This window comes from Chiloscyllium plagiosum, chromosome 10 (assembly GCF_004010195.1).
Source record: "Chiloscyllium plagiosum isolate BGI_BamShark_2017 chromosome 10, ASM401019v2, whole genome shotgun sequence".
Classification (NCBI taxonomy): Eukaryota; Metazoa; Chordata; class Chondrichthyes; order Orectolobiformes; family Hemiscylliidae; genus Chiloscyllium; species Chiloscyllium plagiosum.
This window is the reverse complement of record NC_057719.1, coordinates 35,570,151-35,590,400: the sequence shown is the minus strand read 5'-3', so window position 1 is coordinate 35,590,400 and position 20,250 is coordinate 35,570,151. Positions and strand designations below refer to the sequence as shown.

General features: G+C 38.9%; 1 protein-coding gene across 2 annotated transcripts in view; it reads left to right on the top strand.

The window, feature by feature from the left end:
* The window catches only part of dync1h1 (dynein, cytoplasmic 1, heavy chain 1), a 107,981-nt gene that overhangs the window by 12,663 nt on the left and 75,068 nt on the right, over window positions 1-20,250 (top strand). For both annotated transcript variants that reach the window (XM_043697386.1, XM_043697385.1), the window contains exons 6-23: window positions 4,684-4,955; window positions 5,077-5,304; window positions 5,993-7,069; window positions 7,402-7,581; window positions 7,692-7,841; window positions 9,740-9,886; window positions 10,718-10,858; window positions 10,947-11,123; window positions 11,327-11,437; window positions 11,533-11,652; window positions 12,794-13,033; window positions 13,421-13,576; window positions 14,121-14,234; window positions 15,143-15,253; window positions 15,342-15,551; window positions 16,331-16,477; window positions 16,900-17,066; window positions 17,147-17,320. In XM_043697386.1, the coding sequence (XP_043553321.1) occupies window positions 4,684-4,955; window positions 5,077-5,304; window positions 5,993-7,069; window positions 7,402-7,581; window positions 7,692-7,841; window positions 9,740-9,886; window positions 10,718-10,858; window positions 10,947-11,123; window positions 11,327-11,437; window positions 11,533-11,652; window positions 12,794-13,033; window positions 13,421-13,576; window positions 14,121-14,234; window positions 15,143-15,253; window positions 15,342-15,551; window positions 16,331-16,477; window positions 16,900-17,066; window positions 17,147-17,320 (3,922 nt within the window). The remainder of the gene's footprint in view (window positions 1-4,683; window positions 4,956-5,076; window positions 5,305-5,992; window positions 7,070-7,401; window positions 7,582-7,691; window positions 7,842-9,739; window positions 9,887-10,717; window positions 10,859-10,946; window positions 11,124-11,326; window positions 11,438-11,532; window positions 11,653-12,793; window positions 13,034-13,420; window positions 13,577-14,120; window positions 14,235-15,142; window positions 15,254-15,341; window positions 15,552-16,330; window positions 16,478-16,899; window positions 17,067-17,146; window positions 17,321-20,250) is intronic.

Genomic DNA, 20,250 nt, shown 5'->3' with positions numbered 1-20,250 from the left:
CCTGTAGCACAGCATTTCGACTCCCCCTCCCACTCCACCGAGGATATGCAGGTCATTGGACTCATCCACCGCCAAACCACAACAACCCGACGGTCGGAGGAGGAGCGTCTTATCTTCCGACTGGGAACCCTCCAACCGCAGGGGATGAACTTGGACTTCACCAGTTTCTTCATCCCCCCTCCCCCCACCTTGTCTCAGCCGGATCCTTCCAGCCCGGCACCGCCTTCCTGACCTGCTGTCTTCTTCTTGACCTCTCCGCCTCCATCCTACTCCGACCTATCACCCTCACCTTGACCTCTTTCCACCTATCACATTTCCAACTCCCCTCCTCCAAGTCCCTCCTCCCTACCTTTTATCTTCTCCTGCTGAACACTCTCTGCTCATTCCTGAAGAAGGGCCTGTGCCCGAAACGTCGAATCTCCTGTTCCCTGGATGCTGCCTGACCTGTGCTGTTCCAGCAATAAAGTTTCAACTCAGACTGTTTGGAATATTGTGAGCAGTTTTGAGTCTGGTGTCTAAGGAAGGATAGCGTATTTGAGAAAGTTCAAGGATTGCAGGAGAGTGGAGTTGAGAAATATATCAACTATGATCCGATGGTAGAGCTGTGCTGTTCCAGCAATAAAGTTTCAACTCAGACTGTTTGGAATATTGTGAGCAGTTTTGAGTCTGGTGTCTAAGGAAGGATAGCGTATTTGAGAAAGTTCAAGGATTGCAGGAGAGTGGAGTTGAGAAATATATCAACTATGATCCGATGGTAGAGTAGACTCGATCTGCCAAATTTTATATATATCTTAAGCTATCCTTATTTAAGAGAGGAAAGCCAAGGAATGATAGACTAGTGAGCTGAATATCTGTTGTAAAACTGCTACAGTTCATAATTTAGGATGGCTAAACATTTTTTTACTGTTCAATGTGACTTGACATGTATAAGTAGGGATAGTTTGTCCAATTTAGAACAGACCTTACAGGAATGAAATTCAGAAACCCTTCATGCAGGTATGGTAGAAACTTGGGGTTCTCCCAAAAACAAGGTTTGTACTGGATCACTTGTACATTTTCAAATGGAGTTTGTTAAATTTGTTAACCAAAACTGTTAAAGATGTGGGGTAAAGACAAATATGGAGGTCGGTTACAGATTAACCAAGATTTCTTAGCATGGTGTATTTTGCTCAGTGGCCTACTTCTGTTTCCAAGCTTCTGGAAACATCTTGAAGGATAACCTGAAGAGGCTGTACAGTAACTTTTCAGGATTTTTTTATTTCTTTTTTGGTTCATAAGATGACTAGAACCACATTTATTGCCTATCCCTAATTAACCTGAGAATATTGTGATGAATCATTTCAGTCCTTGTGCTGTGAATAGATCTGCAGTGTTATTTGAATTTTGAGCAAACATTAAGTGCCAGTGATATATTTCCAAATAAAGATGGAATGAACTTTGTGTGAAGCCTGCATGTGGTGATCTGCTGTCCTTGTTCTTTTTGGGAATTGGTTTGATTTGATTTACGTGTGACTTACTGTTGTCACATGTACCAAGATAGTGAGAAGTATTGTTTTGCATGCTAACCAGAAAAATTTTATACCTAACATAAGTACATCAAGGTAATAGAACAGAATGCAGAATATAGTGTTACAGCAACAGAAAAGTGGAGATATAGATAAGGTATGAAAGATCCACTCTTTAGTCTGACAGTTTTAGTCACCCTTATATAGGAAGGTTTTTTAATTTAAATTTGCTCATGCAATGTGGATGTCTCTGGTTGGACCAGCATTTATTGCCTGTCCCTCATTGCCCAAAGAGGACAGTAAAGAAATGAGTACATTCCTGAGTCTAAAGTCATATCTAGGCCAGACCAGGTAAGGATGTCAGATTTCCTCTCCAGAAGGACTTTAGTGAACCGTTAGTGGATTTTTCTGACAATTGACAATGGTATCACAATCCTCATTAGATCCTTGATTCCAGATTCTTTATTGAATCCAAATTCCACCATCCGTGTGGCAGGATTTGAACCTAGTTCCTGAGAACATCTGCTGCGCTTCTGGATTAATAGTTTAGCGGCAATACCACTTTGCTTTTGTCTCCTATTAACATGTCAAACTTAAGAGGGTGCAGAAAGATTTTGAACCATGTTGCTGTGGTGGGGTGCTTTTCCTTGACCGTAGGAGGTTGAGGGGTGTCCTTTATAGAGGTTTATAAAATCCATGATGGCATGGATAGGGTGAACAGCCAAAGTCTTTTTTTCCTAGTGTAGGTGAATCCAAAAAGTAGAGGACATGGGTTTAAGGTGAGACGGGAAAGATTTATAAAAGTTCTTAATACAACAGGACCTTGACCAGATGGACTGAGAAGTGGTAGATGGACTTTTACTTTAGATAAATGTGAAGTATTGCATTTTGGTTATGCAAATCCAGGCAGGACTTTAACACTTCATGGTCGGGTCCTGGGGAGTGTTGTTGAGCAGACACCTTTTTGGTGCCATTTCATAGTTCCTTGAAGGTGGAGTTGCAGGTAGCTGTTGCCTTTATTGGTCAGTGCATTGAATATAGGAGTTTGGATGCTATGTTGTGGTTGTACAGGATATTGGTTAGGCCACTTGTGGAATACTGTGTTCAATTCTGGTCTCCCTGCTATACCACAGATGTTGTTAAATTTGTTAGGGTGCAGATAAGATTCACTGGGCAGCGTTCACAACTCTAATTTCTAGCTATCTTGGGCAGAGTAGTTGCTGTACTATTAAATTTGAAAGGGTGCAGAAAAGGTTTACAAGGGTATTGATGGAGTTAGAGGGTTTGAGCAATCGGGAGAGGTTGTATAGGCTTGGGCTATTTTCCCAGAGCATCGGATGACCTTTATTGAAGTATATAACATCATGAGGTGCATGGGTAGAGTGAACAACCAAAGACTCTTTCCTAGGCTGGGGGTGTCCCAAAACTAGAAAGCATAGATTTAAGGTGAGGGGGAAAGATTTTAAAAAGAACCTGAGGTACAACGTTTTCATGATGTGTTGGGCAGGGTTGGGCAAGGTCAAAAATCACACGTCAGGTTGTAGTCCAACGGTTTTATTTGAAAACAAACTTTTGGTGCCTCACTCCTTCACATGCAGAAGCAATGTTTTCCACACAGGGTGGTGCATGAATGGGATGAGCTTCCAGAGGAAGTGGTGGACAATGTTTGTTTGTAGCTCGGGTGCTCGTTATGGTTCTGTTTGCCGAACTGGGAATTTGTGTTGCAGACGTTTTGTCCCCTTTCTAGGTGACATCCTCAGTGCTTGGGATCCTCCTGTGAAGCGCTTCTGTAGTGGTGGAGTCTGGTACAATTACAACATTTAAAAGGCATCTGGATGGGTGTATGGATAGGAAGGATTTAGAGGGATATGGTCCAAGTGCTGGCAAATGGGACAGGGTCAGATTGGGATGCCTGGTCAGCACAGATGAATTGGACCAAAGTGTTACCATGTAGTATCACTCTATATAGCAGGCAAGAAGCTGTTGGTATATGTCCTAAAATATTTCTATCTTCTCCTTGATAGAGGATGGAAGAGAGAGTAACGAGGGTGGTAGGTATCTTTGATTATGTTGGCTGATTGCCTGAAGCAGTGGGAAGTGTCGTCGATGTCAGTGGAAGGAAGGTTGGTTTTCATGATTCACTCGGCTGCATTCACAATTCTGATTTCTAGCTGTCTTGGGCAGAGCAGTTACCATACCAAGCCATGATGCATCTGGGCAGAATACTTTGTTGATCAACAAAAATTGGTAAATGTCATTTGTGGGAATGCTGAATTTCCTTACTCTCCTGAGGAAGTAGAGGCATTAGTGTGCTTTGTTTACTGTAGCTTTGATGTGGATGGTCCAGGATAGATTGGTGATATTTATTCACGAGCTTGAAACTCTTGACTGTCTCGGCCTCATTGCCGTTGATACAGCCGGGCTTGTTTTCTACTCCACTTCCTAAAGTTGATAACCAACTGCTTCGTTTTTTTGACATTGAGGCGAGGGTTGTCTTTACATTATGCCACTAAGCTGTCTGTGTCTTTCTTGTACTTTGTCTTGTCATTGTTTGAGGTCTGACCCACTATGGTGGTGTCATCAACAAATTTCTAAATGGAGGTGCTGAGGTCATGTACGGATTAATAGTTGAGGACCCATCACTGATGCTTGTAACACTCCACCTCTTTCATTTTGCCAACTCAAAAATGACCCATTATGCTCGTTTCCTGTTAAATAGTTCATCCTTTTGTCCAGGCTAATATGCTACCCTGTAAACTCTTATTTTGTGTAGTAACCTTTGATTATATTGTGCAAGTGCCTTTATTTGGATCTTTTAAGCCTAGAGTTGATTTTCAAAACAATGCAAATAACTTGTTTGGCTTTTAATTATGCCTGTGTATTTAAAATGCACTTTTAAATATGAATCTAACTTCTCCTGTTTCTAGAAATAGAAAATGTACATCAATCAAAGTTAGTGCTGAAGAAAATAAGCTGATGAACTTTGTTTATTGTGTCATCTAATTTTAGTATTTTGTGCAGATGAATTACAGATTTTCAAACTTGATCACAGGTCTAAAAACCTTTGTTTCTCAATATCGAATTGTTGAAAAGGCTGAGTCACAAGTCATGTCATACTGTATATTGGAGAATGTAAGGATATGAATTTTTAACTGCAATATTTTTTCTAAAATAATAGGACTTAAGCAGGCATTGGAAACAGTAAATGACTACAACCCGTTGATGAAGGATTTTCCTCTGAATGATTTGCTGTCTGCAACTGAACTGGATAAAATCAGACAGGCACTAGTTGCAATCTTCACTCACTTGCGAAAAATAAGAAACACAAAATATCCTATTCAACGAGCATTGAGATTGGTGGAAGCAATTTCAAGAGACCTCAGCTCTCAGTTGCTTAAAGTCTTGGGAACCCGAAAGTTGATGCATGTTGCTTATGAAGAATTTGAAAAGGTAGCTTTGTCATTGTTCTACATGCTTTGCCAACTTGTATGGCAGTTTTCTAAGTGCACATATATAACCTTTAGTGAGAATATGTTACATTAATACGGAGCTAACTATGGACTTATTTTAGGTCATGGTGGCATGTTTTGAAGTGTTCCAGACATGGGATGATGAGTACGAGAAGCTTCAAGTTTTGCTTCGCGATATAGTTAAACGAAAGCGAGAAGAAAATCTTAAGATGGTGTGGCGTATCAATCCTGCTCATCGTAGACTGCAGGCCCGTCTTGATCAGATGAGAAAATTCAGACGACAGCATGAGCAGCTAAGGGCTGTTATTGTTCGTGTGCTTAGACCTCAGGTAATTTTAATGCACAGGAGTCTTGACCAGTGGAAGCTGGCCGTTATATAGTATACGGAAGAACCTCGATTATCCAAAGGACATGGGCGGGAGTATTTTGTTCGGTTAATCCGATTCTGGATAATCGGATAACATAGTTTCAAGCATCGGGATCTTGCAATTTTGCCGGATAATCCGATAATCGAATGCTGGATAATCAAGGTTCCTTTGTATTAACAAAAATAATTTCTCAATGTGGTATCGACACAGTTAAATTTATTTTAATTTTTGTGACTTAAGACACAAGGATCAACTTGAATATGAATGCTGAGACTCTGTACCCATAGATTATAAATAGCCAAATTTAAGCCATAGTTTATACTTTTTTGATCTTGATTATTTAAACATTCGTGTGTGTGGGAAAGAATTATTTAACAGTTGTAACTCGAAGCGCAGAATAATTGGGGAATGTCAAGAGTAGGGAAAATAGCACTCTTATCTGGCAAATTCTTCGGGTGTCTATTGGTGTTAGTAGTTGCTGACATTGGTCATAATTTTAAAGCGCCAAAGTATTTTTTTTTTGCTTTAGCCATCTTTAGAGCCATGATTGTCCCATTTATGTTAGGATATTCCTTTTCAAACAAAAACCCTTTTTTTTACATTTCTCTGCTATGCTTAATTCAGGATCTGTTATTTTTCCCTTTTAAAGGTGACTGCAGTTGCTCAACAGTCCCAGGGAGAAGGCCCAGAGCCCCAGGATATGAAAGTAGCAGAAGTTCTATTTGATGCAGCAGATGCAAATGCCATTGAAGAGGTGAATCTTGCTTATGAAAATGTCAAGGAAGTTGATGGGTTGGATGTTTCCAAAGAAGGAACTGAAGCTTGGGAAGCAGCGCTGAAGCGCTATGATGAACGAATTGACAGAGTTGAAACACGTATTACGGCCCGTCTAAGAGATCAGCTTGGCACTGCAAAAAATGCCAATGAAATGTTCAGAATATTTTCCAGATTTAATGCTCTCTTTGTTCGTCCTCACATTCGAGGTGCTATTCGTGAATACCAAACGCAACTCATTCAACGTGTGAAAGATGATATTGAAGCCTTGCATGACAAGTTCAAGGTGCAGTACCCACAAAGCCAAGCTTGTAAAATGAGTCATGTCCGTGACTTACCCCCTGTTTCGGGATCTATCATTTGGGCAAAGCAGATTGATAGACAGCTTACTGCCTACATGAAGCGTGTAGAAGATGTTCTTGGTAAGGGCTGGGAGAATCATGTAGAAGGGCAGAAACTGAAACAAGATGGTGACAGTTTTCGTATGAAGCTCAACACACAAGAAATATTTGATGACTGGGCAAGAAAGGTCCAGCAGCGTAATCTTGGAGTGTCTGGTCGTATCTTCACTATAGAAAGCACACGTGCTCGTGGACGTAGTGGGAATGTTCTGAAGTTGAAAGTAAACTTCCTACCTGAGATTATTACACTTTCCAAAGAGGTTCGCAATCTTAAATGGCTTGGATTCCGTGTTCCACTAGCAATTGTCAATAAAGCTCACCAAGCTAATCAGCTCTATCCATTTGCTATTTCATTGATTGAAAGTGTTCGTACCTATGAAAGAACATGTGAGAAGGTCGAAGAACGGATTTCAATTTCTCTGTTGGTTGCTGGTCTGAAAAGAGAGGTGCAGGGATTGATAGCTGAAGGAATTGCGTTGGTCTGGGAATCCTACAAATTAGACCCTTACGTACAGCGTTTGGCAGAGAGTGTTTTCAGCTTTCAGGAAAAGGTTTGTCTACGATAGTTTTTGATTTCAAACTCTTTATGCATGTCTCAAGTTTAGACTGGTTGGTTTAAGTTTAGAGCTGATGTGGTCAGGAGGAGATTATTCTTTGTATTGTTGATTACAGCTAATTAGTTCTTTCACTATTTTCTACCTTAAATGTTTAATTTTTCTGCAGACTATTTCATTGTAGAATTTCTAAGTGAGAAATGTGAAAGGTCCAAGCTGTTCACAACTTTATTACTGTATGTATATATTCTACAAAAGTGGGAAAGCTACAGGAAAAATTCAGTTCAACTAAATGAATAGTAGATAAGTTATCTGCATATATCTTTAAGGTGGATGATCTTCTCATTATCGAAGAGAAGATTGACCTTGAAGTTCGTTCTTTGGAAACCTGCGTATATGACCAGAAAGTATTTTCTGAAATCCTGAACCGTATCCAGAAAGCAGTTGATGATTTGAACCTCCATTCCTATTCCAACTTGCCAATCTGGGTCAACAAGCTGGATATTGAGGTAAGAAATGCCCATAAACAGAAATGGTGCTGGGAAATGTGTATACAACATTTATTTTAAAGTGAAAGATTATTTTACTTGAGAATCCACTAACTGAACTGTTTTTATAGATTGAAAGGATCTTGGGAGTTCGTTTACAAGCTGGATTGAGAACATGGACACAAGTTTTGTTTGGACATGCTGATGACAAAGCTGATGTTGACATGGATACAGATGCCCCACAAACCAGCCATAAACCAGGAGGTGACCCAAAAATCAGAGTAAGATTTGTCTACTTCTACAAAAGGCATTTGTTTAAATACTATGAAAATACTTTCACTCTTGTCACATTATTGGCTTTAAGAGCTTAAATTTCCAGTAGTATCAGTTTAAAGTTATAAAAAGTAGAATAGCACTAGGATTGAATATTGTAAGACATGTAAAAATTCTACTGACTTAACTTCAACATGAGCAAAGTGTATATGAGAATAAATTAGCAAGCGACATAATTGGGACTCATGATTTTTACATGTATAAATAGTAATTGGGTAAGTTAAAGCAGGTGCAGAGCTAGCTGCAAAATGTTATGGAGCAGAAACTATGACTGACGCACTGAGTATTTTGTATTAGTCTTCACTGAAGAAGGTATTTCTGCAAATATCACAAAGAGCGAGATTATGGAGGATTTGGATAAGCTAAAATAGACGTTGTGATTTCTGTACTTTTAGGTTAAACAGGATGCAGCCTAACTTGCAAAGGGAAAGTAAGGAAATTGGATTCCGTGGCTAAAAGCCACAGATGGTGGCTCCAGATGGTTTCAAATAGTATAGTACTTCAAAAAAAACAAAAGAGACACTGAGCAGTTTTAGGCTAAAGGAGCCTAACATCTGTAATGGAGCAGTTTTAAAAATACTAACCAGAGAAAGAAACTATTTGCTGCTAAATGACACATGGTTTACTAAATTAAAATGGCATGTATTTGTTAAATGCTCATTTTACTGGACTGGCTTGAGCTTTTGAAATAGTTAAGGGGCTGTGCAATTTAAGTCTATAAACTCTCAAAACTGTCATACAGCATAAAAACAGGCCCTTCAGCCCATGTTTATGGCAACCAATAAATACCAATTACAGCAATTCCGTTTTCCTGATCTTGGTCTATAGCCTAGTATGCCCTCGCATTTTAAGTGCTCATTCCGATGCTGCTTAAATGTTGCAAGATCATCTGCCCCTACCACACTCCCAATTTTCCTCTCAACCACTTACAATTCACGTGCCTTAGGCATGTCTGCCATAGGGAAAATATTTCCTTGATCTATCCTGTCTGTGTCTACTTCAATCAGAACCTCCCCTCAGCTTCCTCTGCTACAAGAAAAATAAACGCAGCATATCCAGTCTCTGATAACTGAGATTTATTGTTCATCCCAGGCAACATCCTGGTAAATCTCCTCTGCACTCTCTCCAGTGCAATCATGTCTTCTGATTGTGCGGTTCTGTTTGCCGCACTTTTTTTTTCCATCTGTGGTCTAACTAACATTTTATAAAACGTTCTATGCTTTAAAGAAGAGGACTGGGCAAATACTTGAAAACTAAAAACACCGAAGACTGGGAAAGAGAGAAAATGGCTTGCTTATGGTTCAGAATAATGCCAGTAATGCATATTTTATTTCTGTTCCAGTTAAAGCAGATCTAAACCCGCTAACTTGCCCCTGACAATCTTTTAATGAGAAACAACCCAAAACTAAAAGCTTGGGGTCAAGCATCAAGCTAAGGATATGTCTTTGGGAAGAGCACATATGAATGAGAAAAGAGCAGAGGGTGGGACTAACTTAATAGCGCTTTTGAAAAGCCGACAATGCACAGTTAACTAAATGACCCATGCTGTAACATTCTATTAATGTCTGTTTCTGATCAGTCAACTCTCAAGACAGAGGTCGGCTACCATTAAATCAGCAATAATGCACTTGATTAACATGCATATTCAAACACTGATAACCTGGATATAAAACCCATTGTGAGAATGTATTTCATTTCAGTGTTTGTTTGTTTCTGAAATGTCTATTAAATGTTTTCTGGCATTTCTTCTCTGGTGCTGAAGTTGTCCTGAAGAATAGATTTAAATAAGGAAATATTTATTCTTCAAGAGACTTTGAAAACTCTTTTCTCGTCCTCTTACTTATAGAACATAGTACATGAACTTCACATCACAAATCAGGTCATTTATTTGCATCCACCAATCGAAGACTGTAGATACAAGTTATACCAAGAGCTGTTTAGCTGGAAGATGATTATTCTAACACTCCCTAGAATACAGAGTCAACGATATCAGGTGAGTAAAGAGTGACTGAAGTTTTCTGTTTTATGGAGGGATTTGTTCATACTGTTAATTTGATATGAAACCTTGATTGGCATAATTTACGTAACTTTCAAAATCAGTGAGTGAATGGGTTTTCAGTATGGTTTCCTATGCAACTTTGCTTATTTCATGTGTAAACTATGAAGCTTTAGCTTTGCTTTTGTCGGCCCACAAATAAGATCATGCATAGAAGATTTCTCTAATCCTCGAGTTCCCTGTGGTCCTACTCATCCTCATGTAGTCTGTTACTTTATTTGTCCCACCCAAGTACATCCCCTCACATTTGTCTGGATTGAATTCTGTTTGCCACTGATCAGTCCATCCAGCTAGCCCTTCTATATCTTCCTGTAGTCCAAGGTTATTGTTATCACTGTTTAATACACAATTAATTTTCATATCATCTGTGAATGTACTGATCAACTCTCCTGCATTCAAGCCATTATACCACCAGCAGAAAGGGCCCAATACAGATCCCAGTGGGTCCCCACTGGACATTGGCTTACACTCTCAAAACACTCAATGCCAAAGGTACTTTGTCTTCTTAGAGGTTTTAAACATTGGTTATATGTTAACTAGATTATGTAATTATGATTCTTTAGCTGATATGCTGACTATTAAGCTTTGCTGGTTAGTTTACTCTTGATGGATTTGAAATACTGGTGACTCAAATTTTGGCCCCATTTTTAATTTTTGAAAGTTGTAGTGAAGTTATTAATGTGACTTGGAATTTTGTAAGATACCTTGACACAAAGTAATTTGATGGTTTTTCCTTTTACAAACCCCATATCTGCAAAATCTGTCTAGGTTGGCTTTCAGTATGAACTGTCTGAAGAGGAGAAATTTTACCGGAATGCACTCACAAGAATGCCAGATGGGCCAGCTGCTTTGGAAGAAGCTCATGAAGCTGTAATGGGAATTGTCAGAGAAGTTGAAAAATATGTCAAGGTAAGTATTTTGAAGATTGCTATTATTGTATCTTGGGTCTTGATCCATTCAACAAATCTTTCTACATGTGCTACATTTTTCTTGTTAGGTTTGGCTTCAGTACCAGTGTTTGTGGGATATGCAACCTGAAAATATCTATAACCGTCTGGAAGATGATCTGAACAAATGGCAAGCTCTGCTTGTCCAAATCAGAAAGGCCAGAGGAACCTTTGACAATGCAGAAACTAGAAAGGAATTTGGGCCTGTTGTCATTGATTATGGAAAGGTAAGAGTATTAAATCAGAGACTTTTCTCTTTTATGTGGTTTAAACAAAAGCTTCGTTAGCCTGTTAATTGAATAGCCTTTTCGGTAAGGTATAAATAGTCAGACTTGAAGTGTTGACATGCAACAACTATTGTGATTACTCGAGGTCTTTGATTTGTCCAGTTATTGAAAGTCGTTCTGTGTTCTTGTTTAAATTCTTCTAGGTGCAGTCAAAGGTCAATTTAAAATATGATTCTTGGCATAAGGAGGTTCTTAGCAAATTTGGACAGATGCTTGGTCAGAATATGCAGGAGTTCCATTCTCAGATTTCTAAGGTAAGGAGTGTAAGCTTTGATACAATGTGCGCAGCATTTGTAGATTTTTGCCCATTGGTGTCCTGATTCTAAATGTTGACTTTTTAAATATCCAGTCTCGTCAAGAGTTGGAGCAGCACTCAGTTGATACTGCTAGTACTTCTGATGCTGTGACCTTCATAACCTATGTGCAGTCTTTGAAGCGCAAGATCAAGCAGTTTGAGAAACAAGTAGATGTAAGTATTGGGTATTACTTTTTAATTTCATCATTACAGATGACTGTTCTATAGAATGAAAATACAAATTTCTTTTACTTATATTTTTGTTCCCTTTCATTTTACTTGGTATTAACGAGTCAGAGTTGTACAGCCCAGAAACAGATCCTTTGGTTCAAATTGTCTATACTGACCCAATATCCTAAATTAATGTAGTCCCATTTGCCAGCATTCAGTCCATATCCCTCTTAAATCCTTTCTATCCATGTACCCATCCAGATGCCTTTTTCAATATTGTAATTGTACCAGCCTCCTCCATTTAATCTGGCAGCTCATTCCATACATGCACCACCCTCTGTGTGGAGAAAGTGGCCCCTTAAATCTCTTTTTCCCCCCCCCCCCCCCCCCCTCACTTTAAACCTATCCCTGTAGTTTTGGACTCCTCTACCTTGGGGAGAAAGACCTTTGGCAATTAGCCCGGTCCATACCTCTCATGATTCTTATCAACCTCTAAGGACATATTTCCCTATTGCCCACTGAACTCAAATATTAGCTTTTTGTGTTTGAGGACTTCCAAATCCCCCTTTTTTTTTTTAGCTTTCTGCAATCTTTCTCCATTTAAATAATCTTAGCTCCTCTTCTCTTGTGAAATTGCATAACTTATTTGCATGTCCTCACATTATATTCCCTCCGCCAAGTTTTTTCACGCTCGCTAAATCTGTCAATATCCCTTTTCAGATTCTATCATCCTCAGCACTTGACATCCTATGTTTTTGTATCCATCACAACCCCGGCTATAGTATACTACCTTTCCTCCTCCTCCACGTCATTAATCGATTTTGTAAATTATTATGGCCCAAGCAACGATCTGTGTGGCTCTCCTACTTAGTTTCCATCCTTAAAATATCTCTTATCCCAACTTCTGTTAGTTAGCCACTACTTTAGTCATACCTGTATATTACCTTGCAAAGCTGTATGCTGTTATAAAGTAACCTAATGGGTGTAGTTACCAAACACCACCTGAAAATCCAAATACATTGCATCCTCTACTTTCCCTTTATCTATCTTGCTCGTTACTACCTCCAAAGAATTCTACTAAATTTGTCAGGCATGATTTCATGTTCTGCAGAGTGAAGCATATAGACTATTTTTCAATCTTTAGCTTTATCGCAATGGCCAACGTTTGCTGGAAAAACAGCGGTTCCAATTTCCTCCATCTTGGCTTTACATTGATAATATTGAGGGAGAATGGGGCGCTTTCAATGACATCATGCGTAGGAAGGACAGCGCTATTCAGCAGCAAGTGGCTAATCTGCAAATGAAGATTGTTCAAGAGGATCGTGCTGTAGAAAGTCGTACTACTGATCTCTTGGGTGAATGGGAGAAAACCAAACCTGTGGCGGTAAATGATTTTCCATATTTCAAACCTTTTAGAAATTGGTTTTCCATATCTTCCTGTCATATGTTACATGGTTTGCACCAACTCTCTACATTATTTTCTATGGTTCTAGTTATACTTTTCAAGGGTATATAACCCAAAAAAGCTTTATCTGAAGAAATATGTAAATGTTTCGTCTACTGTAGTTTTTGCATAACTTGTGAAACAATGCATCATTGGTCAGTAAAGGAAATGTTGGTAAAATTGTCTTGAAATGTTTTAATCTAGAATTAGGACAAAAGTCATATTGCTCGTGCTTGTGTAATTTAAGAAACAGCAACCTACAATTATATGAAGTACAATATGTATGTATATATATTAATTATATTAAAAAACATACTGGTTACTTAGGGGAATCTTCGTCCAGAGGACGCCCTGCAAGCACTCACTATCTACGAAGGAAAATTTGGTCGTCTGAAAGATGATCGTGAAAAATGTGCAAAAGCTAAAGAGGCTTTGGAGCTGACTGATACAGGATTGCTCAGCGGAAGTGAAGAACGAGTACAAGTATGTATTCTAACAAGTTTTGAAGTTGCGATTTGATATGGTGTGCGCAACTACTCCTGACTTAAATCGGGCAACTAGTTGTTGATGGAATTTCTGTGCTGCTGACAATCTTGGCCACTTTCAGCACTGTTCTGATTCTTGGTGGGATAGAGAGGGGAAACTGGTTATATAAGGCTTTGTTTTAATGGGTGTTGCTTCATTTTCTGGACTTAATGCCTTTTTTAACAAGTATGTGATGTGAAGTGAGTGGGAGAGTCACTGTCACAGCTAATTTAAAGGGCAAACCTTGGTTAAACAGTATCCTTCTATTTTGGTCTGGACAGATCTATTATCTGCATGTCGCTGCTTGATTTTTCTTTAGAATCAAATGTAGATTCCATATCCCTTCTGCAAAGGCAAAAAAGCAAGTTAGTCTGCTGATGGAAAATATTTTGCCTTTTTCTGATTATGGACATTTTGTGACTTGTATCTTGAATATAATTCTCACCAATGCTTCCTGTTAACTACAGTGCTTAAATTTACCCTTTACCTTCACTTTCAATAGGTTGCTTTGGAAGAACTGCAGGATCTCAAAGGAGTCTGGTCTGAGCTGTCCAAAGTCTGGGAACAAATTGATCAACTGAAAGAACAACCATGGGTTTCCGTGCAGCCACGCAAAGTATGAAATGAATTTACTCATTTTGTTGAAAGTTTATTTTTCTTACACCCTTTTGAGAAGCCCCTTTAGCAAACCGCTTTTAGTATCTATCTGTCTTTTGATGGTTAATTGTAAAGCATGAGTATTCTGTTCGATGGTTAAGAGGTGGCGCTTGGGGTGGTGGGTAGTGGAATGGATTTTGGCTGATTTGAAAAGAGTGGGGAGAGTACATTTTCTTGTGCCAAACACATATACAGAGCAAACAGATATGCACACAGGCCCAGCAGCCAAGTACAGTTCAGTGCTTGTGGAGTTTCCTTGGACGTACAAGTGAATAATAGATTTTTAAAACCCATCTATACATCTTTTAAATGTAACCTAGCTGATGCTTTCCATCTCAGTTTTCTTTTGGCTGGCATAGAAACTTGTTGGGTCAGAATTTAGTAATGACAGACCAGAGGACAGGGTTTTACCATTCTTGACATTATCTGTAAACTACAGATTAATTAAGTCCATGTACTAAGCACATTCCATAGGTACTTAGAAGTGCCACCTTCAGGTTACTGTGTCGCCTTCAATTTAAAAGTAAGTAAAAATAGTACTAACCAGTTAGTACCTCAACATTTTCTATAAGCCTTAATGAGTATAAATGGCAGAACTTCTTCGAGTATCGTATTCTTCTAGTTGTCCTTCTGTCCAGTAGATGATCAATGCTAATTTCTGGTTATAGTTGTACCAACAGCACAAGAACTATGTCTTTGTCATTTTCAGGTACTAACTTTGAATTTATGATGCATGTGATATTGTCTTAAGGCATAAAAGACAGCCCCTTAGGATAATGTTCAAATACAGGTTGAGTTCCTCATGTTTATACATGTCAATTATCTATAAAACCTATCTCACAGTTAACTTGTTTCTGCTTAAAATAGCTTCGTCAGAACTTGGATGGGTTACTTAACCAACTGAAGAATTTCCCAGCTCGCCTGCGCCAGTATGCGTCATACGAGTTTGTACAGAGACTTCTGAAGGGCTACATGAAGGTATGCCATGTAATTTAAATACATTGACAAAAGTTTCTACATACTTGGTCAAACAATAACACATCAATTTAAAAAAATTGTTTTGTAGATTAACATGTTGGTGATCGAATTAAAGTCTGAGGCATTGAAGGATCGTCACTGGAAACAGCTGATGAAACGCCTCCATGTTAACTGGGTAGTGTCTGAATTAACACTGGGCCAGATATGGGATGTTGACTTGCAAAAAAATGAGGCCATTGTTAAGGATGTGTTACTTGTAGCCCAGGGAGAAATGGCTTTGGAGGAATTCCTGAAACAGGTTAGTAATTTCAAGTATGAAGTGCCTTCATCTTGGGTTTTAAGGGAAGGTCACCATTAAAGAAGGGACAGCTTTGTGAACAATTGAAACCTATTTCCAGAATGGATAAAATATTGGATAGCTACAGCTGTTTATAATTTGTCTTATATTCATAGCACTAACACTAATCAGTATCTATAAGTCTTAATGAATACAAATGGTAGAACTTCAAGTGTCTTATTCTTCGAGTTGTTCACTAGATTTTTAGCCTGCGTAGAGTCATAAAGATGTACAGCACAGAAACAGACCCTTCGGTCCAACTTGTCCATGCCGACCAGATATTCCAACCCAATTTAGTCCCGCCTGCCAGCACCCAGCCCATATCCCTCCAAACTCCTGCTATTCATAAACCCATCCAGATGCCTTTTAAATGTTGCAGTTGTACTAGCCTCCACCACGTCAGCTGGCAGCTCATTCCATACACATATCACCCTCTGCGTGAAAAAGTTGCCCGTTAGGTCTCTTTTATATCTTTCCCCTCTCACCCTAAATCTATGCCCTCTAGTTCATCTGGAAATAAAACTCAGATACAGATTCAGCTTTATATCTTTGTCCACGGTTGCTTAAAAATGTGATGGCAAGGCAAATTTTCTGCAACGTTTTGTAATCTGAAATTCTGAAACACTGCTTTTATTAAAGTTATCTTCCAAACGTTTGCATTAATTTGGCATCAGAAATGTAAATCATTGGGCTAAATTCTATAATTCTGTACAATTTCTTGTTCTAAAACTTTCTAACAGATTAGAGAGATGTGGAACTCTTACGAATTGGATTTGGTGAACTATCAAAACAAATGTAGATTGATCCGTGGCTGGGACGACCTGTTTAACAAGGTGAAAGAGCACATCAACAGTGTATCGGCCATGAAGCTATCCCCTTACTACAAGGCAAGTATTTATGGCGATGTTTTTAACATTTTGTTGCCAAACGCTTTGCCCTCTTTCCTTTTGAGATGAAATTCTTTGGGATTGTAGTTAATTCCCCCTTCTGGCCTATGTTTTACAATTATACATTTCTGGTTTTGAGTTCGTATTTTATAATTTTGCATTTTAATTTCTATTCCTTCATGCTTTCGCTCACCTTGCATTAGGCATTGCCAAATTACAAGGTATCTGTGTGTCTTTTGTAGTCATTTTCAATGCAGTGAACTTCTAGTTTTTTTTGTTTTGAGACATTTAAGAATTTCTGCTCCGTTCAATTTGCTTGTAGATTCAGCATTGGCTTTCCCAAGAGAATAGTTTGATTATACAGTATGCAGATTATATATGTTGAACACCAATTTTTTGTGCTAATTACAACATTTCTGTAGGTCTTTGAAGAGGATGCATTGAGCTGGGAAGATAAGCTAAATCGTATAATGGCCCTCTTTGATGTATGGATTGATGTTCAGCGTCGCTGGGTCTACCTTGAAGGAATCTTTACAGGAAGTGCTGACATTAAACATTTGCTACCTGTGGAAACTCAAAGATTCCAGAGGTATATGAATGGATTCATATTTAAACACTTATACTGGAGTTTAAGAATTTTTGAATGATCTGACTGTTATTTTTATACAGCATCAGCACAGAGTTCCTAGCACTCATGAAGAAAGTGACCAAATCTCCTCTCGTCATGGATGTTTTGAATATCCCTGGAGTGCAGCGGTCGTTGGAACGATTGGCAGATTTGTTGGGCAAGATACAAAAGGCTTTAGGAGAATACTTGGAGAGAGAACGCTCATCCTTTCCTCGGTAGTGTTTAAATATTTTTTCCATGAAACACATGACTACACAGTGCTTGAAGGAAGAGAAATTACAAGTGGGGAAAAAAACTAAATTTCTAGAGAAGGAAGTCTCTTTATATTTGAAAAGAGCAGGCTAAAAGACTGAAGTAACATTACATGTTTGCAATGTATGGGCATAAGTATATGTGGTGAATAACATTGAACTACAATCAAAAACAGCTATTTGGTAATATCATGTAATTGCAGTCATGGGAACTGGGATTTACCATAGTAAGAACTGAGTGTTTATTATTCAAGGGTACAAATGTTTAGAAGCAATCGAGTTGTTAAAATGGTAGGTGGATGAGCAGCGCTCATTAAGGAACATATTGTAGTGTAAAGAGGGGATGTCGTTGAGAGGCAAAGACAGAATCCATTTGATTAGAGATGAAAAACAATTTGCGATAATAAAGAAGTGAGATATATTTCCAAAAATTATTTAGAAACTCATCCTTGTCCAGTATATTCTTAATCCAAATAAGAGGGAGGAATTGTTAGGTCTGGTGCTGAGAACTGAGGAGGGCCAATCCTCTGTTGGAAAACACCTTGTGGTAAGGTTGATCATATCGTAGAATTTTAATAATGCAGGAATTTTAGATTGAACTTCAAACTCAAAAGTGGTCTAACTTAAATGGGACAAGAGGGTATTTAGACTGGGTAGAAAGGAACCAATGGTTGTCAGGAAAAGCCAATAGATCTATGTTTGAGGGGGTATTTCATGTACAGTCTTAAGAGCACTTCAAAGGAAAAATGAAAGAAGTAAAACCTTGAATGAAGGAGATTGATTTGATTAGATTAGATTAGATTACAGTGTGGAAACAGGCCCTTCGGCCCAACAAGTCCACACCGACCCGCCGAAGCGAAACCCACCCATACCCCTACATTTACCCCTTACCTAACACTACGGGCAATTTAGTATGGCCAATTCACCTGACCCTGCACATGTTTGGACTGTGGGAGGAAACCCACGCAGACACGGGGAGAACGTGCAAACTCCATACAGTCAGTCGCCTGAGGCGGGAATTGAACCCGGGTCTCTGGCGCTGTGAGGCAATAGTGCTAGCCACTGTGCCACCATGCCGTCCACGGTGTTATTATATTCTCAATAAAGTGAGACATGGCAGGCGAATTGAGTGAGAACCAGGCTAAATAAAGTAGAGAGAGGATCTGAAGAGGGAAACATGACTGACAAGAAAGAATAGGAAAGTAGAATGGCAATTAATGTAAAAGGGAATGAGAAATAGTCTGTCAGTATGTAAATAGTACATTCTAAGAGATTAGATGGGGCATGTTTCCGAAAAATGACGAGAGCTTAAGAGACCTAGGGCCAGGCTCAAGTGTTTACGAAGGTAGAAGATGCTGACAAAATAATAGCAGAAGAAATGGGTAAAGGAAGTGGTTGGATTCAAAAATTGATTTGAATGTACATAATGGACAGGCCAGCTAAAACTTAGATAAATTGACTAGCGTGGGTGGTTGGCATCCTAGGTTACTAAAGTAAGTGGCATTGGTGACCACGGAAGACCTAGTTAAATAGTAAAAATTTCTGTCGGTAGAGAGGTGTTAAAGGATTGGAGATTGGTAATGATATTGCACAGAAAGGATAAACATTTCTGGTAATTAGAGGCTAGTATGATAAAGAAAAGTGGTGGAGAAAGTATTAGAATTGGTAAAAATGTGGCACGTTAAATTTGGGTTAATTGAGAGCCAGCGCAGATTTGTAAAAAAAAAAAAATCATTATGCTTGACCAGTCTAGTTGAATATTTTGAAGAAACCAATAACTTTATAAGGATTGCAATGGATGTTGTCTGAGAATTTAATGCAAGCTTTGAAAATGTCAGACATATTTTGTTATTCCAAAATAGGACAGTGAATGTCAACTTGGATTTATCAATTGTTTAAAATACATAAAACAGTTAGTTGTAAATTGCTTTTCAAACAGTGCTGTTATGCCAATGCTTCTTAGGGCATCAAGATTTAGTGATAGGTCCACTGAGAATAGCTTTCATTCCAAGACACTCAGTTGAGGGCATTTTGAATCTTTGACCCCAGTTTGAGTCTTTTAGAATCTTTAGTCAAGTGATAGTACACTATATCATCATCTCCTTGTTCTTGAGATAGCTGGCAAAACTGGTATTTATTGCCAATTCCTAATTTTCTTGAACACTGCTGTTAGAGGGAATTCCAGGAACGTGCCAGTGAAAGCATGTCAATGTCATTGTAAGTCAAGATGTTGTGTGACTAGAAGGGCAACTTTTTCAGGTGGTTTCCAGGTATCCAATGCTGTTTCTTTGGAGCATGCAAGCAGTTGAGTCCAGTGTTATGTTAATCTTTTATTATGAGAGGGTTTGAATAGGAGAGTAAGAAAATCATTGTGATTTTAAGGTTTTGGTTTGACCATACTAGAACATAGAAAAATACAGTGCAGTACAGGCCCTTTGGCCCTCGATGTTGCGCGGATCCAAGCCCACCTAACCTACACTAGCTCACTCTCCTCCATATGCCTATCCAATGCCCGTTTAAATGCCCATAAAGAGGGAGAGTCCACCACTGCTACTGGCAGGGCATTCCATGAACTCACGACTTGCTGAGTAAAGAATCTACCCCTAACATCTGTCCTATACCTACCACCCCTTAATTTAAAGCTATGCCCCCTCATAATAGCTGACTCCATACGTGGAAAAAGGTTCTCATGGTCAACCCTATCTAAACCCCTCACCTCTATCAAGTCACCCCAAACTTTCTTTTCTCCAATGAAAACAACCCCAAGTGCCTCAGCCCTTCCTCATACGATCTTTCTACCATACCAAGCAACATCCTGGTAAACCTCCTCTGCACCCGTTCCAGTGCCTCCACATCCTTCCTATAGTATGGCAACCAAAACTGCACACAATACT